Source organism: Rhipicephalus sanguineus, chromosome 5 (assembly GCF_013339695.2).
Source record: "Rhipicephalus sanguineus isolate Rsan-2018 chromosome 5, BIME_Rsan_1.4, whole genome shotgun sequence".
Taxonomy (NCBI): domain Eukaryota; kingdom Metazoa; phylum Arthropoda; class Arachnida; order Ixodida; family Ixodidae; genus Rhipicephalus; species Rhipicephalus sanguineus.
The window spans coordinates 81258097-81274856 of NC_051180.1; the positions used below are offsets into that span (position 1 = coordinate 81258097).

Genomic DNA, 16760 nt, shown 5'->3' on the forward strand with positions numbered 1-16760 from the left:
CAGCTTCTGCCATGCTTCTGCTGTGTTGTCAGTGCTGCTGTTTCGGTTGCTGTGTTGAGCAGGTGTTGTGCGTTGCGAGTGCTTGTTTCCTCGATTGTCAAACTACGTTGCTTATCTAGTGCGGCGATGGACGAAAGAGCTGGCAGGAGTGTAAAAATCAGTAAGAAAAGCTCGATTCACTTTGCGAATCTCGCCGGTAGCTGCGATTTTGTTCTTGTAGTCGTTGTCCAACTGAGGCGACGTTTTCCGCCAGGCTTGGAGTAGCCGCAGCATTAGACGTGCTGAAACATTTTCACTCCGATCATTCGTAAAGTAGCAGGATGAGAAGTGACGAAGGAAGCATTGAAATCACAACGTTGGCACTCTGTAACAGTGTTTATGCGTAACATGCAAATGACGTGATGTACGCTTTACTGACTTGTATTTATATCAGGCAACGCCGCGTTCTCAAGGCATACCAATCCCACGTACGCACGTCGGAGGGTCGAAGCAGTTATTTGTCCACTACGCAATATGATCCCGGCAGCAGAGAGCTTTAGTTCGTCTGTAGACTTCCTTTCGTTTGCGGGTACCTGGTTACCGGAGCTGTTGACGGCTGCAGCGGCAGCAGCAACTGCGTACAACTGCGGAGCCCGTAGCGACATCTTGTGGCGTTTTGTCCAACTACAGTAATTTTTTTTTTCAATTTTTTCCGTCGCATTGTAGTTCTTGTCGGGAAAAAAAGCAATGAGAATACTGTGAGTTGCTAATTATCTCATTGCAAATGCTTTACAGAGAATCAGTAAGCGGGTAAGTCGCTGCGATGTTATATTGTAGTTCTCTAGTTAGACTACGCATCATCAGGTGTCGCTACCAGCTTTGTCGGTCTCGTAGACGCCTCCGGTAACCCGGCCAGAAGTCGTGACATACGTGGTATCCACTTGGTGACCTCATCGTCTTTTGCTTCTATTTCCGATCCGTCACTTTCACGAACTTCAAAACTCAATTAAAATACCTTTTAGGCTGTATTTGTGGCTGATATTGTACAGATGGCACCTATATGCACCCATTAGTGTGATTCAACAGTCAAATTGTGTCCGAATTTTTGTGTCACCACTCCTTTAAGTGGTAATTTTTTTATTCATGGAACAGTGCCTGTCTACGCTCCTGAGTTTGTCAAACACCAGAACACTTGGATTGGTAACTAGCTTATTATATAGCATCGTCTGAAAGAGTGAAGAAAAGGGAATAATGTATGCAAGTTCAGAAACTTGTAGCAAAAATGCAGTTCTGGAAAAAAATTGTGAAATACACAATAGGATGCATGAAGTAAAGTGGCATAGCCATTTTGATTAATCTGACTGATTTTCTTTCGAATTTGTACCATTGTTCTGCATAGTACAAAAGCTTGCAAAGCTTTTGTTTAAATGTTTAATGTACGTATTTTTTGAACATGACTACAGGCTGAGCAGAGGAGCGTGGATGGGGACGCGGCCAGCAATGAAACTGTCAAGACTACGAAATTGGTCACAATCAAGGAGCCGGTGACCATTCGTTTGACCCTTGTTGACCGGACGGAAATCAATGCCGAGCAGCTTGCCGAATCCGTCAAGAAGTAAGTGTGCAGAACCTATCCTACTTGAACAAACAGGGAAGCGATAGGCAAGGTACGAATGGACACCTGTGAAGGCAGGGTATGGGGTGTAGAGATCAAAATGATGTGGTTCTGCAGTAACCACAACAACAATGCAAGACATGGCATTAGTGTGGTTAAGCAAGATGTTCCGGGGATCCTTTCGTGCAGCGGTGGTAGTGTATTGAAAACTGGCTGATCGTGAACGCTTTTGGGATTTGTTTTATTTTCACCACAATCAATACATGTGTAACAAAGATGAAGAACGAGAAAAAAAAGTACAGTTTGTGGTGAGGATAGCAGGCTAAAAGCTACAATAGTATCTGCAGCTTGACTAGCCCCGCCACCCTGTTGCAATGGCAGCAATGTGCGGTACAGAAAGAGTTTTAGGCAAAAATTTGAACTCGCAATGCATAGTTCTCAGACGTTTCACTGCAAAATGATATCCTTGTCTATGCCAACAAAGTCTGGGCTAATGGCACCACGTCGTGGCGAGTCCTCCCGTAGGTTCATGCAAAATAATTGTTGTTGGAATTAAGAGAAACAAAAGAAAGAATCTTGTTGGCCTTGCGTGTAGATAATTGCGGAGTACTAATAAAGATGATTTTGTCCTGCTCAATGCAAGTCTTTATCAGGTTACAATTCAGTGCAAATACGTACAGTAGATTCTTAATAATTCAAACTTTCACTTAATTCAAACAAATCTGAAATTTCTGGTTGGCCCGCTATTTTTTCAATGTATTATAAAGCCACTTAATTCAAACTCCCCACTGCGCAAATTCGGTAAATTCAAACTTTTTGCTTGTCCATGCCTAGAAATATCTGCGCTCTTTGTTGCTTCTAGCTGAACATTTGCGTTTTTATGTCACTAACAGTCACAGATAATGCCGATTGCCTGCCTACAAAGCGGCCAAACTAGCCAAACCGCGTGCACCAACAATCGCATGGTGACCAAGGAAAAAGAAAAATATGTCTGGCCTTGGTTTGTCGCGTGTTGAATGCTTCTTAGTTACTTTCGCTGCAGTGCACGGTTGTTATGCAGGAAATCGTCCTAAGAATAGGAAGGGGCTATCAATTGTCACGGGAAGCAACACATTTTGTCATTTATGTACACATGCGTGCACCCATTGTACAATAAATACCAATATGATCTCTGACGTCTAAAAACTTGTCTGGCAATCATGCAGAGCTATGATGTTGCTGCAGCAGTGAGAAACAATAAACGTCACAACACTAGTTGGTATGTTGCCCTAAGTCATATTTGTGGGAACTTCTGATAATTTAAACAACATTCTGAGATCTCCTCGAGTTCGAATTATCGAGAGTCTGCTTTTCTTATCAAGAGTCTATTTATCATGAATATCTGTAGTGGACGGAAGCCTCTCTGCTGTGAATAGAGTGACTTGGAAGCAGTCTAACTTAATTCAATATGTTACATATTGATGTGGATTCGAAACCAACACTGTGTGTGCATTCTCGCCTGTGCCTTGATCAGACAGCCACTTAGAGGCTCCCACGTACACTGCAGTGCTGGCTGCTCCTCTCTTAACCAATGTCCAATGTTGAGCTGCTAAAACACAATGTGAGAAGTAAGAATTGTGATGAAGTGGCTAAACAAACCATGCAGAGAAAGTACGGTCCGTCTGTGTGAACTTTATGCAACATAACTTATATTTTATAATTGGTGACTGTTTCAAAGTGAAATTCAGGACTTGGACACTGCACTGCTGATTGATCCTGGTCGTGCCACCGTAAACTGGCCTTCACCCCTGACTAAAATGGCTGGTACGCTCCCCTTAACCGTTTTTGACTCGTCCTTGCCAAACTGTGCCCTAACCATTTTGGATGAGTGTGGCTCGTCCACTTGAGATAAATATCTACACACGAACATTCTGAACAAAACTCGCTTGTTTCCAAGCTAGTTCTTGTTTCGCTTCACAGATGGCAGCACTTGCTTGGTAATTTCTGTTCTTTTAACCACCATTTCAGATTTTTTCGCGACTTGTGTTTAGAAAATGTTGTCCAGTGATGGCGACGTGTGCATTGCTCGTGCGTCGTCGCAGAAAAGACTCCTTTTGTCATCTCGTCAGGCGCTCATTATTCAGATACCGAAGTTTACTTTGATGATTTGATGTGTTATATTCGCCAGTTTTCCGACGATGGCATTATTTCATGAATCATGACACTAAAAGGCCATGGGACAATAAACTTCATTAAGCTAATTTGACTTAATACTATATGCTTCAATTTCTTTTTCAATTTCTTTTTTTTTTTTTTTTTTCAAGGAAAGGCTGTCTGGTTTGACACGACTTGTCAAGGACCCGTTCGATCAAGACATGCTTTTCAGAAGCAAAATATTCAATATATCAAGTTGAAAAAATAAACTTTTAGACAGAAAAAATGAACTTTTCAGACAGAAAAACTCTCAAAAACCAAAAACGGTTAAGGTGTTAAGAGCTTTGCCGTAAAAAGTGCCCAAATGTGTGTACGTCAAGAAAGAAAGGAAATGCCGAGTTTTCGAAAGCTTTATCGGACGTGCGTTGCTTTGCAGGCTCTCTGAACTGGACAACAAAGATAAAGCAAAGCTTGCAAGGGACCACGCTAGGAATGCCTTGGAGTCGTTCCTGCACGAGACCAAGGACAAGATGTACAGCGAGGAGTACGAGAAGGCCTCCACTGAAGTGGAGCGTCAGAACATCATTGCCAAGCTCACGGAGGGTTCAGACTGGCTCGAGTATGAATCGGACAATGCCGAGACCAAGGCAAGAATTCACTTACGTCACAACTTGGTTGTTGAAGTAATCTGAAGTCTATTGTGGTACCCGTCGTGTTGAAGCGCTGCAAGCATGAAGAAAGGCGATGCTAGTTGTGCCCTAGAATAATGAAGCTTGAATGTTCCTGCTCATCCACCATGCGTGCACCTATTTAATGAAAGATTACTATGCATTTGAGGAAAACATTGTGCGGGAGTTATCTATCAACTTGAGTGTGTGTTTAGAACGTGTAATCTGACTGGAGTTTTAGTGATACTACCTCTAATTTCGACATGGGCCATCTCTGTGGCTCGACAAAAGGTGCAATAATTTTAATGAGAGGCGGTGTTGCAGAATAGGGCAAGCAATTATGGAGCTAGCTTTTATCCATAATGAAGGGACAAGGGGGCAGTGCTAGAACGAATACAAAGGACGAGATGAAGACGGGACATGCACTGTACTCGCAACACCAGTTGTGTTGCGACATGCGCTGTACTCTCAACACCAGTTGCGAGTACAGCGCATGTCCTGTCTTCACCTCGTCCTTTGTATTCGTCCTAGCGCTGCCCCCTTGTCCCTTCATTATGAACCCAAACCAACTCGCCCACCTATCTGTGATGCTGCATAGCTTTTATCCATTTTGTGCCAAGCTTTATGGTTTGCCAAGTGACAGATAGTATCCAACTTTCAATTGTACTAGTCTGTTCTTGTTTTGACTCCTGAGCAACACTCGGAGTTGCAGTGCCTTTGATACACATTTGAGCTTATAATATTTCATGCATTTTGCATACAACTTTTGTCACAGAGTGCCATTCGTAGAATGTGGTGTAAAAATTTATTCGAATGTGTGTGTTGTGGATGCTTGGCTAAACATAAGCAAGATATTGTTTATTTTTTATATAGGCCTTCAAGGAAAGGCTGTCTGGTTTGACACGACTTGTCAAGGACCTGTTCGATCGTGTACAAGAACACAGGGAGCGACCAGGAGCCCTTGTTGCTCTGAACAACATGTTGAATGCCAGCGAGGTTTACCTGTCTGCCATCACTGGCCTCCAGGACCAGGTCTTCACAGTTGTGGAGATTGAGACCCTGTCCAGAATCATCAATGAAACCAAGGTGAAGATATTCTGTACTTGCATGTATTGTTGTGGCATTTGGTCATGCCGTCAACTTGTGTAATGCGTACAGTGCCCGCAGAATGAAACCCAATGTCAATACTGACAGGGGTAATGACACAAATTTTGGTGTTGCGCTTTTTTGCTGCAGTATGTTGCTGGATGCCTATAGTCATAACACGGCCCATTGCTTGCTGCAGCACGTGACAGATAATTAATTACAGCCTGTTCATTACCGACCAATCCCAGTTTCGGTTTGGGAGAGCTCCGAGAACAACTCACCGGGTGCAACTAATGCCATCTAGCGTGTGTAATAGCACACAACTGGGAGGCACTTCCACGCTGCCTGCATCATCTGCTTGCATTCTTTTGCATGCGGCAAGTGCAGCGCGATGTCGTTGCCATCATCGTCAGCTGGTGGCAAAGACTTTCTTGAGGCTTCCGCATGTTCTCCGCGGGGACAGGCTTGCCAGCAGAAACGCAATGGTGACTATGACATGATTTAGCTGGTCATCTCTGAGCTCGACTGCAGTGACACCACGGATGTTTGGGCTCACCTTCAGGTCACTTTATATGATGTCAATGTCACGAGGTGTGGCGTATAGCACTGGATCGGGCACACAAACTTCAAAATTCACAGAAGTTAGCTTCCAAGCTGTATTTGCTGTTCAGATTTGGTAGATGTTATACTCATGTTCACGAGAATCGATCCTGCAGGCTGTCTCAGCCGCGAAATCGTGTGTCCATACCCCTTTAAGAAATGGTATGTGCAATAGCTTAAGATAAGTAAAGGAAACAAGATTACTTTTAAGGGCTCGTTTTCTTTGTTAGACACACAATTAATGAGAACTAACAGACAATAATGCCAAGAAAAGTATAGGGGGTGTTATTTGTAATAATTGGGACATAAATGTCAAGAAAGTAAAGTGGACGAAAAGATAACCTGTCGCAGGTTCGGTCCCTGCCGACGGCAGGTTATCTTTTCGTCCACTTTACTTTCTTGACAGTTATATCCCAATTATTGCAAATAACACCCCCTATACTTTTCTTGGCATTATTGTCTGTTAGTTCTAGGCTTGTGCGAATATTCGAGCTTTTCGAATATTCGAACGAATATTACAGTATTCGAATTCGCTTCGAAACGAATTTAAATTCTAGGAAATTTCGAAGTATTCGAAATGAACGAATAGACATGTATAAACCGCACGTAACCCCCTGTAAAGGTGGTTTCACTGTAGTGGAGGTGTGCTATGCCGTGAATACATCTTTCCAGGAGAAATCCGCACTGCCGCGAAGTTCCGCTTCAAGGTTAAATGAACATACAGTAAAACCTCGTTAATTCAAAGTCACTGGGACTGACAAATCTAATTAAGCGGGTTTTTGAATGAACTAAACATACAAAAAGCGGAATGCAAGGAACTTTCAAGTACTGGAAGTAATCAGAGGTGGTCATTTGCTGTGCCTGCTAGTTTGCGGCTACAAGGGTTATGTCTTCCAGCAATACCTGGTCCCAATTTTGCCGCTAAACCTGGGAAACGGCGGGCCTCGTTGCTGCCAGCGCAAGAAAAAAATTTAAAAATCACGCCATATTCACGGAATGAATGATAAGTGGGGCGAAGCTCGACAGGCTGTGAAAGTTCGCCCATTACATCATTAAGAAAGACGTAAGACTTGCAAGTGCACTTCAAAGAACTCGCAACTCATAAGACTCGCAAGTGCACTTCATAGAACTAGGCAGTCACGTACCAATAAAGACATGCATGTACAGACCCACGGCTTTAGGAAGTATAGCGTAGTGGGTTCCTCGCAAGCGCACACAGACCCACGGCTTTAGGAGCTTCGCCCCTAAAAAAGAAAAAAAAAAGTCTCTTAATCAACTGAAATGCGCGCCTGTGGAAAAGATGTGCTTCACTGCAGCACAGTAGTGACACGCAAGCAGCATGTCACCTGCTCCTCGCAGCGTCAGTGCGTCTTGATGCGACCACTTGCCCATTCTTTCTGGTAAAATAAAGAATTTAATAATGACCAGTGTGACGGAATTCGCGATGTGCTCTGGGTAGAAAAGATGATTATTGAAGTTTTCGAACTGAGTTTTCGAAGTAGGGCACTGTAGGCAAGTACTCCGCCAGCAGTGCAAGTGCGCAAATTTCCGGAACAACCGCCAATCGGAGGTTCGCATACATCGCGAATTTTGTCATACCGCCCTTCATTAATTTCTCTATTTGTCCTGAAAGAATGGGTAAATCATGATGCGCTGATGTTGAGGGAAGCATGCGTCATGCTGCCCGCGTGTCACCGCTGCGTTGCAGTGAAGCATGTCTTTTCCGCAGGCACACATTTCAGCTGATCACGAGACCGCCGTTCGTTTAGTTTCTTTCCTTGCGCTGGCAGCAGCAAGGCTGGGATGCTTCATTTGTCACTCATTAGTATCGCTACACTGCATTGCCTTGTGGCTCCTAAGAGCCATCGTTTTTGCAGATTTGCGGCTAAATCGGGATCTGGGAATTGGCACATGGCACCCAAAGATTTCGAATTAAGAGCTGGTACTGACCGCCGCTTCAAATTATCCACTCACATTTACATTGATAAATATGGGGCTGCAGAAATCCTTCTAATTATGCAGGATTTCAAAATAACAGTGCAAATTAACGAGGCTTTACTGTATTACCCTCACATCGATTCATCATTTTTTAAATTTATAAGCTTGTTACACAGGCTTATATACTCTAAGTATAGTAAATTTTAGAACGTAACATATTTTACAGGTTATCACTTGCATTCTACCGGAAGTCAAATCCTGCTATTATTCAAAGTTGCCTCTAGTTCCCTTCGAACCAAAAAGAATGGCATATGCATATGCGTTGTTTCAACTTTAAAAATATTGTGCTGGTTAGTTGGGTCATGACAGATATGCTCATTTTTCTTTATAATATATGATATAAACTATTCGAATTCGCTTCAAAATTCGCTTCGAATTCACTTCGGACCTAAAATTTACTATTCGCACAAGCCTAGTTAGTTCTCATTAATTGTGTGTCTAGCTTAAGATAAGTGTGTCATGTCTCTACCAATTGGCCACTAAAGGTAATACAGTAAAACCTCGTTAAAAGAGGCACTAAGAGTATCCGGGAAACGTGTCTCGTGCAACCAAGGTCTCTTGCAACCAAAAATCTAAAAACACATAAGCGTAAAAGAGTGTCTAAAGGAATTTGCTCAGGATGGCTTAGTCATTCATAGTAGCGTGTACTTTAATGACTGCAGATTGTGTTAGCTTCCTTCCAAACTTCTGGAGGTGAAGCGCTTCACTTTACAAGCCTTCCTGTTGCTCACAATATCTTTGAAGTGCTCTTAGATGTTCGTAAGCCTCAACTGCTGGCACTTTCTGCCTTGCAGTGTCCTTATCATAATGCATAATGACATAAAGTTTGGTGCAATTTGTAGTCGCAACTATGCGATGAATGACATCTGGCTGCGGAACGAAAAAAAATTTAGCCAAGGGAATGAAAATTGCACCATGTACCGGTTGGTACGAAGCCAGCCACATTGCGTGAGCGTGTCTGGGTTGTGTCTCTTCTAAATGGTAAAGAAATTACTCTAGGGGCATAATAAAGTTGCCCTTAGTAACTGAGTGTCTCTTGTAACTATGTCTCTTGTATGCAATGTTGTTAACATGCTGAACATAGAAAAACCAACCAAACCACTTTCAAATGTCTATTATACGCAAGTGTCTCTTGTAATGAGATTTTACTTGTACACACACGAATTGGCCACTTTATTGTACATGCCTCCTTGACTGGTAGCATTTGGCAAGATGGCTTCCAAGACCCATTTAATAAGCGTTGGGAAAATTGTGATATCGCTGGTCACCTTTCCGCAGTGCTGATCTGCTCACACTTTCTTGCGATATGGCAGTGCCTCTATGCAGCAACCGATCCCCTTTGCTGCCAACTGCTCTATGCGATGTTGTATATTCGTCGTGGTGTCAATCAAGGTTGCTCGGGAGAGGGGGAGTGGTGTCACGGCTCTCACGGTTTGCAGCAATTCTTGATTTGGGTTTTCTGTTCGCTTCTTTCAATGTCAGGACTGGCAAGCAGAGCATGTGACACTACAGGAACAGACTCCGCTGCACGAGGCACCCAAGCTGACCTTGCGCATGATCTTCGACAAGATCCAGGTTTTGGACCGCGAAACCAAATACCTGTTGAACAAGGCCCAGCGTGCACCACCGCCAAAGCCGACGACCAAGAAGCCCGAAACACCAGGTGAGTCTTGTACGACTTTGATAGCTCGCATCATCTGTTTGGCAGAATTGAGGAACTGTACCGAAACACCTTGTGTCAATTGAAATCACTGTCTTGGTTACATGCTGGTGCAAAAAGGAGCAAGATGTGCTTCATGAAATGTAACTCTTACAGCAAGGGCTGTATTTGCACGCCACTACCTTGAATTCTTCAGCAAGCCTGACTACAATGCATAGGTGTAGTGGGGTGAAGCATACTAATATACTGGCGGAAAGGACCAATTGTGCAGTGAAGCATACTACCTAAGGACATATCTTTCTTCTATCGAGGTTTGACTGTGTGAACGGTGTAGGTAAAATACTTTAGGTTCTGACACACTCTGCCCGCCACGACTGAGAATGTGACCAGATGATGTTTGGCTATAGTAAGTGTGGCGGCCACAGTTGCGTTAGGGGCGCTGTGACGTGGGGGCCTATAGTCAGACACAGCTTAAAGGGGGACGCGGGTCTTAGAATAGTAAAAAATGGACAGAAAATCAGTTTTGAGAAAAACGCATTTTAGGCATGTTTGCACCCCTAAGCAGCTGCTCTCAAAATATTATCGCCAATTTCGCCCGGGAAATGGGTTAAAACTTATTTTTAAGACGCCACGGGAGCCGCAAAATGCATCTTAACAGGCAAAATTTGTTCAAACTTCCCGCGCGCGCCGCGGGCGCAGCAGCTGGCTGATCGCCGCCATCTTTGGCTTGTTTTGAAGCTGTTTTCTTTGTGTACATTTTGCGGCGTTTCAAAATGGCGTCACTGCAACAGAACGGCCGCTATCGGCACTTTTCCGAAGGGTGGTTGCAGAACGCTCATTGGCCAGAGCTAGCGCGCGCGAGGCGAGCCCCTTCTCTCGCGCCTCCCATTGGCTGGCGCAACCCGAGGCGGCCATTTTGTTTTTGTATTTTTGTTCTGCGCTCACGGCTGCCGTGTTGCCGGTGTCGTGTGCTCGTGTGTTGTTACAAGTGTCATCTTCCTCTGCTTACGCTCGCGTTCGTGCGGCCCGCCGACACTTAGTTACCTTATTTTGTGCTGGCACATCCGGAGATTCTCGTGTAAAGAAGACGCGCCAAGCGTACGAGGGCGCGATGCCGAAACTACTTGTCGCTACCGGAGCGTCGAGTCTACGAGAACCGCCCGGTTCCCCTTGGTCAAGCTGGAGCCATCGGATCATTAGGCAACGCTTCAGTGGCATTCGAAACCGCGTTCGTATGGCATACTATGCGGGACTGCCGAGTGCGCGGGAAATACGGCGACGGGAGGAGTGCTTGGCATCGCAGCGCGCAACGAAGCAGCGGAAGTTCAAGCCGTTGGATGTTGGTGAACGGCGGCAAGGAAAATGGCACAGAATTTATCCGCGTGGACTTATCCGTGATAAAAACGTTCTTTGGGCTTGTGCTTCGTTCCGAGTTCGGCTCAAGCAGTGACCTTTTTCAAGGCAGAGGGTATTCGCAACGGATGGATGGATGGATGGATGGATGGATGTATACGGCTGTGCCCTTTAGATCGGGCGGCGGCTCACGCCACCTAGCCATAAAGTTAAGTACTATCACTATGTGTTGAAGGATTGTAATTCACTCGTGCCTTGATTGTAGCCACCAATCGGTTAGCCTCCTCCTGGTTATTTCTACTCGTTTAAAGTCTATTTTGCCTTCACTGTCCCTAAACCCCAATGCTTTGAAATATTCCGCGCCATTATCTTGGACTGTAGGGTGAAGCCCTTTACAGAACATTATCAAATGTTCAGCTGTTTCCTCCTCCTCTCCACACGCACTACATAACGTGTCTGTGCCTTCGTATTTGGCTCGGTACGTCTTGGTCCGCAATACTCCCGTCCTGGCCTCAAACAGCAGAGAACTACCCCGAGAATTATCGTAGATCTTTTCTTTTGCAATTTCCTGCTTGAAAGTTCGGTAGGTCTCCAGTGATGATTTCGTAAGCATCCCCATTTTCCACATGTCCCTCTCTGTTTCCTTCACCTTCTTCTTAACCGATGTTTCCTTTTGGCTTGGTATTCTGCTGTTGTCTAAATACTTGCTTGACAATTTTCGAGTTCGCTTCCTCCATTTAGTATCAACATTCTTCATGTACAAGTAGCTGAAAACTTTCCTAGCCCAACGCTCCTCTCCCATTTTTCTCAATCGCTCCTCAAATTCTATCTTGCTGCTAGCCTCCCTGCCCTCGAACGATGTCCATCCCATGTCACCCTGTACCCCCTGATTTGGGGTATTCCCGTGTGCTCCCAAAGCAAGCCTACCTATGCCACGTTGTTTAATTTCCAATCTTGCTTGAACCTCTGATCTCATGCACAAGACCGCATTGCCGAACGTCAAACCTGGGACCATTACCCCTTTCCAAATCCCTCTCACAACGTCATACCTATTGTAGTTCCACAGTGCCCTATTTTTCATTACAGCTGCATTCCTGTTGCCCTTAGTCATTACGTATCTTTCGTGCTCCCTTAGGTACTCATCCCCGTTGTTTATCCATACGCCCAGATATTTGTATTTATCCACTATCTCCAGCGTGACTTCCTGTATCTTATGCTCACTGCCTTCATTATCATTAAGAATCATGATTGCCGATTTTTCCCTACTGAACTTCAAATTTAACCTATCTCCTTCATTACCGCAGATGTCTATCAATCCCTGCAGATCTTCCTTGTTGTCGGCCATTAATACTATATCATCTGCATACATCAATGCCGGTAATGACTGTTCAACGTGTTTTCCTTGCTTGGCAAAAGAGAGGCTGAAGCCGAGTCCACTCCCCTCTAATTTAGCTTCTAATCCTTGTAGATACAGCATAAATAACAGAGGTGACAAGGGACACCCCTGTCGAAGCCCGCGTTGTATCTCTATAGGTTCGGATACCTGTTGTTCTCATTTTATAACTACCCTGTTACTTTTATAGATGTCCTTTAAAAGATTAGTTATTCCATCTTCCACATCAAGTGTGTCCAGTATTCTCCACAAGTCTTCCTGAATCACACTATCGTAAGCTCCCTTGATATCTAGAAATGCCAGCCCCAGGGGCCTGTGTTCTTTTTCCGCTATTTCAATACACTGCGTCAATGAGAACAGATTATCCTCCAACCTCCTTCGTTTACGGAACCCATTTTGTAGTTCCCCCAGCACCCCCTCATTCTCCACCCATGTCTGTAGTCTTTCCTTTACGATCTGCATCACCAGCCTGTAAACTACTGATGTCACTGTTATAGGACGGTAGTTGTTTATATCAGCCTTGTCCCCCTTTCCTTTATAGATCATGCTCATCCGGCTTAGTTTCCACCCATGGGGGGCTTCACCATCCATTATTGCTTTGCTCGTTGCTTCTCTTAATGTTTGCTTAGAGTTTGGACCTAATTTCTTTATTAGCATAATTGGGATGCCGTCAGGGCCTGTTGATGTGCTATTAGGAACCCTCTTCTCTGCCCTTTCCCACTCTCGTTGTCCCAGTGGAGCCACTGCGCTAATTGGTCTATCCTCATCCGTTAGGGTGCATGCATCGCTTCCTTGTTTAAATTTTTCTGTCATCATTGTTCTTATAAATTCCATTGCCTCATCCCCTTCTAGCCTAACCCCTTGAACTGTAGTTATAAACCTCTGTTCCATGCTTGTCTTATTACTCAGAGAATTGAGATGGTTCCAAAACTTTGCAGCTGCCTTTCTATCCTTTTTGTTTACTTCCGCCATCCATTGGGCCCCCTTTCTTCTAATCTTTTCATTGATCAGATTGGAAGCTTCCCTTCTGCAGCTCAAAAAGTTGCCCCATTTTCTTTCGACATCATCTTCCGGTTCACCCCTCTGTTTAGCATGCCTGTGTTCTCTGGAGGCTTCCTGACGTCTTACTATGGCTCTCTTAACTTCCTCATCCCACCAGCTCTTGGGTTTGTGTCTCCTTTTCCCGGTTGATTTGGCTCGTACCTTAGCAAGCTCCAACTCAAACAGTCTAGTTAGATTTGTGTACGTCCACACTGTTTTAGTATCCTCGGTGATTACTTTCTCAATCTCTTTAGTTGCTATTTCTATTTGCCTTTCTGAATAAATATTACCCTGTGGTTGCTCATATTGCCTCCTTCCTATTTTCATTTCTCTTCCAAAACTCAGCTTGATACGTTTGTGATCACTACCCAAGCTTCTGGAACCATATTCATCTATGTTCATCACCCTTAGCCTATCATACATCCTATGTGACATCAGTGCGTAATCTATCGTCGACTGCAGCCTTCCCACCTCCCATGTTATCTGCCCTTCGCACTTCTTGGTACTGTTGCAAATGATTAAATCATGCCTTTCACACATATCCAGCAGCATTCTGCCGGTTGAGTCAGTATATCCATCCATATCTTCTATGTGCGCATTCATATCTCCTAATATAATTATCTCGCACTCTTCTCCTAGTTCATCAATGTCCTTTTCTATGCACTGCACCATTTCTTGGTTTTCCTCTCTGGCTTTTGCTCCTGTCCACAAGTATACAAAACCCAGGAGTGTCATCTGCCCTGCCACTTTCCCTTTTAGCCATAAATGTTCCCTGCACTCCTGCTTGACCCTTTGCCAGTCTGTACTTTTATGAATAAATGCCCCGATACCACCCCCCTTTCTGCTGCCTTCTGTTCTATTGCAATATTCCCATGCGTAGTCCGGATTGCTAGGTGGTTGTTCCATGTCCCTAAGATGTGTTTCTACAAACCCAATACCATCAGCTTCTCCTCCCTTAGTTGTTCTTCTATCTCTCCCCACTTCAACCTATTCCTGCCACCCTGCATGTTAATATAACCTACATCTGAATTTGCTCGGCCCTGCCTACGTCGATTTCTTCTCCCTCGGACTCTACGTGTCTTGGATATTGGTGCCACTTTGAAATCGTATCTGTCTACACTGGTGGCCTCAGGGCACTGGGTCCCCCTAAAAAAGCTGTGGCTTGGCGACCCATCCTATTACCTACCCTCCTGCCCGTGGCACCACTGTAATGAATGCCATCTTGTGCAAAAGGGCGGAGGCCGGGTTCGTACACGTCTTTGTTTACCTCCATTACGCTGTAGCTGAGCTGCCGGCTCATAGCTCTGATGACACAGTTAGCCTCTATCACCCTCCTTTCCATACCGCCAGATTGCCCCCAGACTTCTGGGATGGTGCATATTGTCACATGCACACCCTCAGAAGCTTCTCGAAGCTTACGCACCCCATCCTCTAACTGTCTCTGAAGGTTCTGGCTCTTTCCCTTCAGGACATCGTTGAGACCAGCATGGATGATGACGAGGTTTTCACCCTCCATGCTGTCCCCTACCACTTCCTGTGCTTTGGCCAGTGCATCCGTCATGCACTTTCCTGACTGGGCCTCCACTTTTACCCTCCTGTCTGCCTTCACTGTCGTAAGGGCTCCCTGCTTGACTCTGGCTACATTGGAGTCCCCCACCACTAGGACCCTTCTACGGTCCAGTCGTTCGCTTCCGGCTTGCGATTGCTGTGATCCTGTTCTCCCCCGCTGATCCCCTGTTCGCTGAGTGTCCCCGACTCGCGATAACGAGCCCGCTGCCGGTGCTCCTTGCTTTGCCCCGCCGGAAGCCTGTCGCGCCACATCGCTGTAGCTTTTTCTCCTGCTGTCGCCTGTTCCTACATGTGCCACTGCAGCCCCTAGGTCCCCTTTCTTGCCTGTTTCTGCCTGGAATTCCGTGATTCCCTTGCCTTTCGCCTCCCACTGCTCGGGACCGGAGTCAAGCGCCATAAGCACCTTTACTCGCTCTTCGAGCTCGGCCCGCCTTTCCCGTTCCTTCCTTAGATCGGCCTCCATTTGTTCTACTAGGCTGGCGGTAGCCTCCCCACGCTCACGTGCCTCTCCGAGCTGCGCTTGGAGCTCAATTCTCTTTACTCGCTCCACCTTCAGCTCCCCCTTTAGCTCCTCAATGCAAGATTCCATGCGCTGCACGGCCGCCTTCACTTTCTCGCACAGCTTGCACACGAAGCTCGCCTCCTCAGCGTCGGCTAGACTTGTGAAGGCCGTCTCATCTAGGTAGCACCAGCGCGTGCATTCCCCGCACTGCACGAGGTCACTGGCGCCCGTGGTTTTTTCAGTCCGCTTAACCATCGCCCGCCCGACCATCGAACAGAACACACAAAGTTCAGTCTAACACCGTTAATATAATTAAACAGGCGCACCCAAACACCCTACTACGGGTTTAAAACTGCCGCCTACCCCGTTCACCACGTGGTCAACGTTACCGCATCGTTGCCCGTGGCGCACGGTACTCGCGTGTTACCAAAGATGCACTAAACCGCAAAATAATAGTTCTTACATCGGTTATCTCTACAACCCCAACAACACAACGAGCAATATAGAGAACAAATAAAATGAAAAAAAGAAAAAAATAGAAGAAAAAAAAACTTATCTCTTTGTACGCTGCTCCTGCACTCAGGTGGAAGGTACTGGTACACTTCCAGGTACCGTAGCGCCGCCGAGTGGTGGCCGCCGGAAGCTCTGTTGAGATTATTGAAATGTTGGACCCGCTTGAGTCAGCGAATGTTGCCACTTGTTTTGTCTCGTTTGGGGTCGTTTTGCGACGGTGTGCACGGTCTCGATACGTGACACTTTTGGTTCCTCAATGTGAACGGAAAATAAAAGAAAAAGGCAACTGATTTTACTGCGGGCCTCGGTGCTCACAGCGTACAGCGGGAGGCAGAGCAAAAGCCTCCCCTTCAGATTAGCGCCTCGAAAACCCGTGAGTGGTTAAGCGGGTTAAACTTCGCAAGCAAATAACCAAGGCCCACGAATGTATGTAGAATCCCATTTTGTGTTTGAGTATATGTCTACTACATCATATCGCCTTTCTCGCGCTTCGTTCCTCCGCTCGACACAGTCGCTGTGCAGACAGTACCAGAACTGATAAGGAATGCGTTACGCCTCTAGAATATAATCAAAAGTCCGCTTTCAAAGCGTCCATCGCACCATTCCACGTCTGAAGTGGCTGTGAAGTGCCTCCGTGACCTTCACATCTC

The 16760-nt window shown here is 45.5% G+C and overlaps 2 protein-coding genes across 3 annotated transcripts in view; one reads left to right on the forward strand and one right to left on the reverse strand.

Annotated features, from left to right (window-relative positions):
* The window catches only part of LOC119393846 (hypoxia up-regulated protein 1), a 65079-nt gene that overhangs the window by 37844 nt on the left and 10475 nt on the right, over window positions 1-16760 (forward strand). For both annotated transcript variants that reach the window (XM_049416394.1, XM_037661026.2), the window contains 4 exons: window positions 1443-1594; window positions 4164-4374; window positions 5269-5481; window positions 9562-9742. In XM_049416394.1, the coding sequence (XP_049272351.1) occupies window positions 1443-1594; window positions 4164-4374; window positions 5269-5481; window positions 9562-9742 (757 nt within the window). The remainder of the gene's footprint in view (window positions 1-1442; window positions 1595-4163; window positions 4375-5268; window positions 5482-9561; window positions 9743-16760) is intronic.
* Window positions 14611-15795, reverse strand: LOC125758747 (uncharacterized). Its single transcript, XM_049416395.1, has one exon. It carries the CDS (start codon window positions 15682-15684, stop codon window positions 14641-14643), a length of 1044 nt encoding a protein of 347 aa, XP_049272352.1. The 5' UTR covers window positions 15685-15795; the 3' UTR covers window positions 14611-14640.